This window comes from Malania oleifera, chromosome 2 (assembly GCF_029873635.1).
Source record: "Malania oleifera isolate guangnan ecotype guangnan chromosome 2, ASM2987363v1, whole genome shotgun sequence".
NCBI classification, from domain to species: Eukaryota; Viridiplantae; Streptophyta; class Magnoliopsida; order Santalales; family Ximeniaceae; genus Malania; species Malania oleifera.
In genome coordinates this window covers 150,182,267-150,192,847 of record NC_080418.1, presented here as the reverse complement: position 1 = coordinate 150,192,847, position 10,581 = coordinate 150,182,267, and the positions used below count along the sequence as shown (strand labels likewise).

The 10,581-nt window shown below is 38.0% G+C and overlaps 1 protein-coding gene across 1 annotated transcript in view; it reads left to right on the top strand.

The window, feature by feature from the left end:
* Nucleotides 1-264: 264 nt before the first annotated feature.
* Nucleotides 265-10,581, top strand: part of LOC131149761 (uncharacterized) — a 60,172-nt gene continuing 49,855 nt past the window's right edge. Inside the window, exons 1-5 of the mRNA XM_058100496.1 lie at nt 265-582; nt 6,205-6,235; nt 6,369-6,382; nt 6,498-6,548; nt 7,085-7,154. Coding sequence (XP_057956479.1) covers nt 265-582; nt 6,205-6,235; nt 6,369-6,382; nt 6,498-6,548; nt 7,085-7,154 — 484 coding nt within the window. The remainder of the gene's footprint in view (nt 583-6,204; nt 6,236-6,368; nt 6,383-6,497; nt 6,549-7,084; nt 7,155-10,581) is intronic.

The window sequence follows — 10,581 nt, the reverse complement described above, 5'->3', positions numbered from 1 at the left end:
TTGATTTTATAAATAGATTGAATAGAGGTAGTGTTTAGGAGCCTTAATTTAAGTCATCAAATTTAAATTTATTTAGTATCGGATGAAATTGAAAATAATTTCCTACTATTTTGATATGAATTTATGTAAATTTAAATTAAAAACATGAAATCTATACTTTCAAACATGGAAGGGTTAATTTTAACCCAATTTAATTGAAATTTATTTAGATATTTTACTTCAATTATAAAGCCACAATAACTCGTCTTTTGAATCCCCGATGTTATGACAAACCGTGCAGTATATAGTGCAGGACTGCTCTTGCTCAGGCTGGTGCAGATTTTCCAGACCATTTCCCGTCGTCCGGACAAGATGCGAGCTTCTCTGAGCAAGCGCCTTTCTCAATTCCTCTTCCTCGCTGCGACTTCATCTTCTTCTTCACCGGGAGCCCTATCGAAATCCCTTACGACACTAATACAGCCATTTCATTCTCAGTATCACTCGCTAACGAGCTCGCCCGACGCTTCCTCTCATTCTGAAGGCGTCCTCCGCTCGCCATGGTTTGCGGTTCAACGCCGCGGCGCCAAAGTTCTCGGTTCCGATGTGAGTCTCCTATCTCTCATTCTCTACTTTAGTTGACGATTCCCGCAAAATTCTTGCGTTTATTCAACTCATGGCGCTAGAATTTGAAATGCTTCATGTCGTTATCCGTGTCTGCAATGGGTGTTTGGGGTTTTAGGGTCAGATTTGTTGAATTGTTGAATATTTTTGTAACTTACTCACGTACTGGTTTTATTACAGCTTTTTAACAATATTTGATGACATGAAAGTTCTCGGCTCTGATGTGAGTCGCCTAACACTCCTTTTACTTCCGTTAACGATCACCTAGGCTCTGAATTTTGGAATGCTTTATGTCGTTTACCATGTAATTAGGACTATTGATGAATGAAAGTCATTACAATATTTGATGACATTTCTGAACACAGTTCTGTTTTGATTGCTTCTGCTCCCCCTCCCCTGCAAAATAGAAATAGCAATAATAATAATAGGTGGTGTCCGGTGAAGAGAGTTGAAATAATGAGACTCTATGTTGCTTGCCAAATAAGCAATGATGACCCAATCATCCACACATAGGTTGGAATACGAAGGTCTTAGCATGTTAATCTGGGGAAGATCATCATCTTTTGTCTTCTTTCATTCGTATTTGACATAGTAGTCAAATTTCCCAACCAAAAGGAGCATTATGCAAATAGGTGCCCCCAAAGACGAAAAAGAATACAATAAGTTCTGGCGAGGTATCAAAGAAGAAGAAAGGCTTCTTTTGGGAAGGGATTAGCCTGATAGCTTACTCTTCATCTTCTTCGTTCGAAGAATCTGAAGGATCAACCTTGATCATATGTATGAAGTAGATTATGTACCAGAAGATGACCTTGTCCCTCAAACCAAGAATCCCAAATTGCTCTAGGATTGCTCTCCAAGATTCAAAGTTCATACTACTCTTGTCCCAAGCCATGTCCATATACCAAAGAAACTAATCACAAGGATTCAAAGCTGTACCTTTCATAGCAGGAATCAAAGATTTCTTGGACAGTATTGCAACCCTTTTTCATTGATATGAGCTAGTCTTTTGTGCCACAAATCTGGTGAAGCATCATCCTTTACCGCGTTCAACCTGCTTTTACAAACCTCAACCTTTGTTTTGTACAATGTCCAACAAACACTTCCTTTTGCGATCACCGACGAACCTTTGGTGAGCTTCCATTTTTGGTTGCCGAAGTAGTTCTCATATCCTTCTCGGTCCAGTGCAATCCCTAAAATTAAATTCATTCATAAATTAGGGACATGATGTACCTCTTTCAAGGGCAATGTCCACCCGACATTTGTCTTTAAACAAATGTCACTTATTCTGATGATCTTTGAGTAACTCATGTTACCTATCTTCATTGTGCCAAAATCTCATGCCTTATATGTGCAGAAAAACTCCTTTGTTGGTGTAGCATGGTAGGATGCCGCTGTGACAACTACCCATTCAGATTCGGGACTCGCCACATGTAGACACTCCTTTTTGTCATTGAAGGAGAGAACCACTATCTTCTCATTTTCTATTGTAGCAGTGGTATTGCTATAATCTTCCCTTTTCTGGTTGCTACTCTCACCATGGTCTGTCTTCCAATTCTTGCAGTATCTTTTTATGTGATCCAACTGATCACAATTGTAATAGTTAATTTTGCTTCTGGACTTGGACCTATATGATCTGAACTTATCACGACCTCTAGATTTGTCACGAGTGTAGGAGCTCCTATATTTGCTTCTACATTTGTCCTCCATCACAAGAGCTTGTCCATTGCTAGCTGCGCAACCAAACCATTAAAAACATTTAAATGTGTCAAAAATTTGTAACTTCACTCATCTGGCGTGCATACAATTGCTTCTTCAGGTACAATTTATTTGTCATGGTTTTAGGCATGTACTACTGCTCCAATCTCGTCCAGATATCCTTGGCACTTTCCACATCGTCAACATTATTGAGAACATCATTTGATAAGTACAATCAGATTGCACACGCAGCCTTCTCGTCCATGACTATCCATTGTCAGACTTCTTTTCTTTACCATCTAGTGCCTTGTGTATACTTTGTTGGATTAGAAAATCCTTCATCTGCTGCTGCCACGTGGAGAGGCCATCATCACCACTGAATTTTTCCACATCATATCTTAGCACAGCCATTTTCTGACCATGAGTAGTAATTTGCACAATATACTACCTTCACTCTGAGACACTTGTTGGGCCCAGTGATACCCATAGTAAAATTAATAAGGGTTTAGAAAAATATAAATAATAATCAACACAAGGATGCAATAATTTTATGTGGAAATGCGGAGGTAAAAACCACGGGGCACACTGAGCAAAATCTTCACTATAATAAAATTGGGCTACAACAGTATATCCCAAGTTTTGCTCAAAACTTCAAATAGTCAAATTAACAGGAGAGGTACAAAAATAACAACCCTTTGGATTAGGTTCAATTTATTTCCTTCTAACCCAAGAACCACTCTCTTCTCCTCACTCAGCTCACTCTTGGCTTGAGTGGAAACCACAATACCTGGTTTCTCTCTCTGCAGCCCTTGCTCACTACAATACACCTTATCACCGAATGAAGATTTCACTTTTTTTTATATACACCACTTTCTCCAAGACTTCCCCTTTTTCAACAAATGGAAACACATCGGTGCATGGAAAGTCAAGAATGCAGGCACCTACCAATCCCTTGGTAAAAAAAAATGGGCAACACATGGCCACAAGTCTTCCGCATTATTCCATACATTAATTGCATGAGAAGAATAAACAATTTCAATACTCACCCATGCTTGACTTGGTGGCACCACATTTATTGCACAATAATCAAATCATGCAATTTTGCAATTGCTCCATTGACTTTCTAGCTTGGGGCTGGATTTTTAAGAATTTCACTTGTGAGTTTGTCCCACGTTGGAAAAATTGAATGGATGATGGGTACTTATATATACATGGTTGCGCCCAAGATCTAACAGACTTAAACTTTTGGGTCAAGTTGATGCTCATCCATGTGTATCAAGCCTACTCATGGACTCCTTCGTTACTAATAGGTGGTATCAGAGCCAACTATTAGCAACTCTGGACAACCAAACATCGTAAAAGTCGAGGCATGAAGCTAATTCTCCCGACATTCTAACAGTTGGAGGACCAAGTGTGTGATCGAGATCAGTAAGGATTATCTAGGTCTGAAAGATGGATTAAATAGAGTCAAGGTGTGGGAGGTAGAATTGATTTGGAGACACGTGGAATGCAATACGAGGCACGTAAGATGCGGTGGTAAGGCCCACTTGAGCAACTGTTGGAGAATTTGGTTTGCTCCCATGAGGGAGACGATTTCGTTTATAGGGGAGTTGTTGGAACTCACAAGTGAGGGGGAGATTATTGAAAATTTCACTTGTGGGTTTGTCTCACATTGGAAAAATTAAGTGGATGATAGGTACTTATATATACATGGTTGGACCCAAGACCTAATAGGTTTAAGCTTTTGGGTCAAGTTGGTGCTCACCCATGCGTATCAAGCCTACCCATGAAGACTACCCGGGCCCTACCAAGAAAAATATAGCCCCAAGCCATAAAGTCAATGGAGCAGTTGTACAGTTGCATGCTTTGATTTGCTGTGCAATAAACGTAGTGCCACCGAGTCATGCATGGGTGAGTATTGAAATTGTTTTTTCTTCTCAAGCAATTAATGCATGGAATAATGCGGAAGACTTGTGGCCATGCATTGCCACATTTTTTTAACCAAGGGAATGGTTGGAGCTTGCATTCTTGACTTTCCATGCATCAATGTGTTCCCATGTGTTGAAAAGGGGAAAGACTTGGAGAAAGAGGTGTATATAAGAGAGAGTGAAATCTTCATTCGGTGATAAGGTGTATTGCAGTGAGTGAGAGTTGCAGCAAGAGAAACCGGGTATTGTGGTTTCCACTCAAGTCGGGAATGAGCTGAGTGAGGAGGAGAGAGTGGTTCTTGGGTTAGAAGGAAATAAATTGTACATAATCCAAAGGGTTGTTTTTTTGTACCTCTCCTTTTAATTTGAGTATCTCAAGTTTTGGGTAAAACTTGGGGTGTATTGTTGTAGCCCAATTTTATTATAGTGAAGATTGCAAAACTTGGGATGCATTGTTGTAGCCCAATTTTATTATAGTGAATATATTGCTTGGTGTGCCCAATTTTATAAGACCAGCTATGCTATATGGATCGGAATGTTGGACGACGAAGAAGCATAATATCCAAAAAGTAAAAGTTGTCAAGATGAGAATGCTTAGATGGATGAGTGGCATAACATTGAAAGATAAATTAAGGAATCAATATATTCGCGGCAAGTTATATGTAACTCTTATAGAAGATAAGATAAGGGAGGGACAACTCAGATGGTAAGAACACTTGTAACGTAGGCTACACAGTGCACCAGTGAGGAAGAGTGAGTTAGTTACTGTGGGGGGCAGTAGAAGGGGTAGGTGTAGACTTAAAATAACTTGGGAGGAGATAGTGAGTAAGGATTTAATATCCCTGAATCTATCAAAAGAAATGGTCCATGATCGTATAAATTGGCTGAAAATGATTCATATAGCCGACCCCACCAAGTGGGATTTAAGGCTTGGTTTTGTTGTTTTGTTGTATTGGAGGGTTTTCCACGTAAAATGCCCAACAACAACAAGCACTGCTGATCAATGGCCTTCTCATTGTCCTTACCCCACCTTTTTCTTTCATGGCTTCCTAATTAGGACTTTTCCCCCTAAAATAGTATCATTTATTGTAATTTATTGGGGAAAGATTCTAATATTGAAGTAGTTCTTATTTCCCTTATCAAAGTAATTTGTTAAGTTATGGTTGGAATTGGTACTCACCAAAGTGCCCTAGTGGATAGAAGAGATATGGAGAAGTGGGTAGAATATAATAGAAAAGTAGTAGATTTCTCTCGACTCTTTCTGTTTGGTTGACATGCAGAAGAGAGGAAAAAAGAAGTGGAGAGAAGTGAAAATAAATGGAGGAAAAAGAACCTCTTTTGAATATTACAAATTGAAGAAATATGAAGAGTAATAGAGCAAAATCAGTCAAATAGGCTAAAACACCCTTAAACTGTTCTTAAAAAGGGGCTCTATAAGTCTATATGGACACTATTGTTAGTAACAGTTGACTTTTGTTTTGTTTCTCTTTATTTTCATTTCATCAAATCAAATGAAGCGGAAAAGAAATCTCTCTCCTCTTATATTCTCCTCCTCTTTCCTATAGATTTCTTTCGTCTTATCTTTACTCTACCAAATAGAGTGATATGGTTGTATTTGTTTAAGTGGCTGAATTCAGTGAATTGTTAAACTGTTGTGAAATTTATTTATATACTGGTTATATCACAGTTTATGTTTATTTATAATTAATTGGCTATGTTTTAGAAGGACAATTTTGTATAGATTTGTTTTGCTTTTGTTGGGATTTGGGTCTGATTCAATTTAGTTGCTGAAATGTGTACCACATGATTCATCATTCATCTGACAATTACGTTTACTGTTGAATTCATTAAAGGGTCATGTTGTGTTATTCCAGGGTCTTACTATTATTGTTCAGTAGAAAAGGCAGTACCAATGCATTCCATTGGAAGTTTTATTTTTATTTGAGATTTGTAATTGGTGTCGGTTGCCATTTCATTGCAGGTCAGACTTGGAAATGTGATTCAAAGAAAAGGTTGTATTGCAATGTGATCTTAGTTTAGTCATTGATCAATTTAGTAAATTATATGCATATATACAGACTAACAACAGCTCATATGATGGGCATATTTGATTTTCATAATCTTGGTGGTCTTGACCTAATTCAGGACGTATATACCAGGTAAAGTCTGGGGTATCTTGACTTCTAATTTTTATTTCTTACTTTATTTTTATTGGATTAAAATTTCTTTGAGCCTAGGATTTAATGCACTTATTGGACAAACAACCTTGTTTAGGTCCTAAAAGCACAACATACTCAGCATGGAAGAGGAGGAGCATCAATACAGGTCTAATTTTAACTCATTCCCATTTTTAATATATATATTGGGGATATTCACTCTCCTAGAATTGTGATACATGAGAAAGTCTCCAAAATAGCAACAATAACAACAACAAAACCAAGCCTTAAGTCCCACTAGGTGGGGTCGGCTACATGAATCCTTTTACGCCAATTAATGCGAAATTCTCCAAAATAGCGTTGTTTTAATTCAAATATTTAATCCAATGACACTCCTAGGTTGGTACATCATTCTGGAGGCTTCATTTGTGAGCCCGATTCAAAATTTGATATTACTGTCATACAATCAAAAACTAATACCTGTTTTCTTATTTGTGAACCTAATTCTCAGTATTGCTTTTGGATTGGCTTGTTATGCGACGGACATGCTCCTTATTTTTTCTGCATGATAGTCCTTACTGTTATGAGTTATGACTATGTTTATTATTGCTTGCAGGTTTATATTTTTCATTTTCAGCATGAAAATTTTAGCCTTGTTAGCTTCCTTTGCTTATAGGAAAATTGAGATGCTTTAGTTTATTACAGGTAGAGCTCCGTGATGTTGATAGTGGAAACAAAACTACTGAAAGGTTTCGAACAGACGAGTCTATTGAAAGTATGTGCCTTGACTTAAATTTCTGCTGCAAGCTAGCTCTTTTTCTGGCGCTTGATGTTGGTTTATGAATCAGTAGTATATAATTCAAAATAGCGGTCTACAAATTATTGGCTTCTTTGAAGAAAAAAATTTTACGCAAAAATTGCTTGTTATTCTGATGATGATTATGCCTGACAAAGAGGATACTCCCCCACTCTACACGGCTTATTTATTTATAGAAAAAAAGCTTTATTACAACCAAGCAAGAAACAGATAAAATAGCAAAGGACCAGAAGTCATCACACAAGAATGCAAGAAAAAGAAAAATTACATCAACACAATTAAGCCCATCCAATTTTTGATGGCATCCTAAAAGCAACAGCTCTTAAAGCAGCCAGCACTAAGATCCCAAAATGAAGCCAAATAATGCACCCCCATTGCAAAGAAGCCCCAATGATAATCTCTTCCCAGAAAAAATTCTAGCATTCCTCTCCTGCCAAACTTCCCACAGCGTTGTGCATATAGCACACCTCTGCAGCTGCTCAACATCCTTACCCTTTCCAAAACCAGTAAGAGAAATAAGCAAGAACTCCTCCACCAATTTCTCCTCCACCAATTTCGGACACACCCACTTTTCACCAAGAATTCCAATTCCATAAGCCCCAACCAAAAGAACAGTGAGGGAACAAAAAGGAGACACATCTTCAGAGCTTTTTCCACACATAAAAGCACATATTAGGTGACAACGCTTTAGAAATTCTTACTGCCCACTCACTGCTCTTCAATTTGTACACACATACTCCTTATCACATTTTTCGCACACTGCACACCCATCTTTCTTTCAAAGAAATTCCTCTTAGTAAAAAAGAAATTCGAAGTACCAATAATTCCCCCTCATTTTGAATATTAATTGTAGACAGAAAGAGAGGAGGAAGATAGCCAGAGACTGGAAATTTTGGTGCATCCGGTTCTCTAGACTGTCAGGCTCTTTCATTTTGTTTTTAGAAAATTTTTATTAAGGAACACCATAAGAGCATGCAATTAGCATACTGTGCATACTAACAATTCAAAATGGAATTGTGAGAATCATGGAACGTGGTGTTTAATTTGGAACTGTCATTTGAAGGTAGTTTGATGCACAGTCAATAAGAGGATCAAGAAAAGGCAAGTTTAAAGACTGTACATTTTTAGCTCAAGCAGTATATCCTGGGGATAAAATCATAATTTTATAATTTTGGGGTATGATTGTATTTTATAAAAAAAAAAAGGGGGGGGGGGGGAGCCCGGTGCACAAAGCTCCCGCATCTGCAGGGTCCTGGGAAGGGGCGGACCACAATGGATCTATAGTACGCAGCCTTACCTTGCATTTTTGCAAGAGGCTGTTTCCACGCCTCAAACCTGTGACCTCCAGGTCACACAGCGACAACCTTACCGTTGTGCCTGAGCTCCCCTTCTATGATTGTATTTTATATATCCAAACTTATTTTTAGGGTTATTTACAGGGTAATTTTTTAGGAGTTCTTGGTGAGTTTGGTTGTCAAGTTATTTGCTTTTAATTTTTAACTTTTAAGTCATTTGTTGGTTTTAGACTTTCCTTGCTTTTCCAAGCAAGTTGGGTCACAATAGGACTAAAAAACTCTACATAAAAGGTTGTGCACTTTTGATTCCATATCATAGTTCTAAAATCTGAACACTCTATTAACACTGCAAAGCCACTTGGATCAGTGGTAAGGTTGCTCCTTTGTGACCTGTTGATCATGGGTTCAAGTCCAAGGAAACAACCTCTTTGCATAAAAAGTAGGGGTAAGGCTGCGTACACTGTGATGACCCTCCCCTTACTCTCACAAAGCGGGGAGCCTTGATGGCCTGGGGATGCCCTTTTTCATAAAATAAGCACTATTTTTTTTTGAACATGCCGATTCTGTGTGTTAGGTGCCATAAGCACCTTTTTAAAATGCTGTCACAGGGGAGGTTAGTGTCTTAACTCTTCTGCATTGTTAATTGATCAACTTATAGAATTGGAGGACAATATTGAGCACCTGATTTGAGGAAATTTAATCCAGCCAGAGCCGCATACCAAGACTGGCTGTGAGCTAGGTTGTGTTAAGGGTGGTCGTTGTGTTGATTTTGAATTTTCTTAGGTTGGTATTCGCTGTTTTAGGGATGGTGTTAATTTAGCAGTAGACTTGACCATTGGGGATGGTTTAGCTTCTATTCTAGATGCACACCCCACTCTTTGTTTCTCTCATTCAATACTTAGAAAGGTTGCTTAATCTGCGATTGATTTTTCGATGATCTTTCATGATAATTCTAGTTCCACTAAAGAAATTTTACTGATTCCACAAGCTAAGGATACTACTGATTCAACTAGATGCCTAAGGGAATTAGTGTATAGGAGGGTGGGGGGAAATTTCTACCCATTGATCCACAAGGGGGTGAAAGGCCTTTAGGTTTGGGGTTGCAATTAATTGGTGTCTTTGGTCAAGAGGTTAAGGTGAAGGTCTCACCTAGGTCTTATAATATAGGAAAGAGCAAAAAGTTGTCAAGTAGTTACACAAATTGAATTCCTATAGACTATGGGAGTGGGGGAATAGGGTAGTTTTTAGCCTTTAATAAGGATCTTAATTGGAATGTGAGGGGTCTAGGGGTTCAACAACTTTCTCTTGATGTTTTTCTATTGCAAGTGTTGAAGAATTGGGTAAATTGGAAGAACTAATCTCAATGATAGATCTCTCCCTCTATTTATGTCAAGTCCATAACAATGACCATATTACTTACCTTTACTAACTCGCGTCGTAACACACACTTACTAACACAACAATAACACTAAATAACTACAGTACTAGTAACACTCCCCTTCAAGCTGGAGAATAGATATCATATGCTCCTATCTTGTTATAAAATGGATTTCGAACTAATCATAACGTTTATTTAGATAGATAAACTTAGTAAACTCCCCTCTGAGAACCATATATGAGAATTTCGTCTCATACAATTCAAGTCGAAAAACCCCAATATTGGTTTAAACAAACATTAAACATGTAATAGAAAGTTTGAAACTTCTTGATCCTTTGATTTAATCTATTCTGTAAAGATACTCTAAAGATGGGAAGGAATAAAAATCCGAAAGCTCTTCTTGGAGGGATAATGCCAAAACCTGAGCACCTCCTGAGGCTTAAGTGAATAAATTAGCAAGGTGGAATTCAGATTTCATAGGTGTTGTAATGAGCTTTTGCTCAAGTTTCTTTGGAATAAAGTTACGCTCAACTTCAATGTGTTTTTTTTACTTACAGAAGAGTGTGTTGGAGGCCATATGAATAGAATCTTGATTATCACACATCACCCCATAGGCCGAGAATGTGGAAAACCAAGTTTTAACATATTCTTTAGCCAAATAAGCCCACACGTTGTGTAGGCCATGGTCCGATACTTTGTGTGAGGTTTGGTG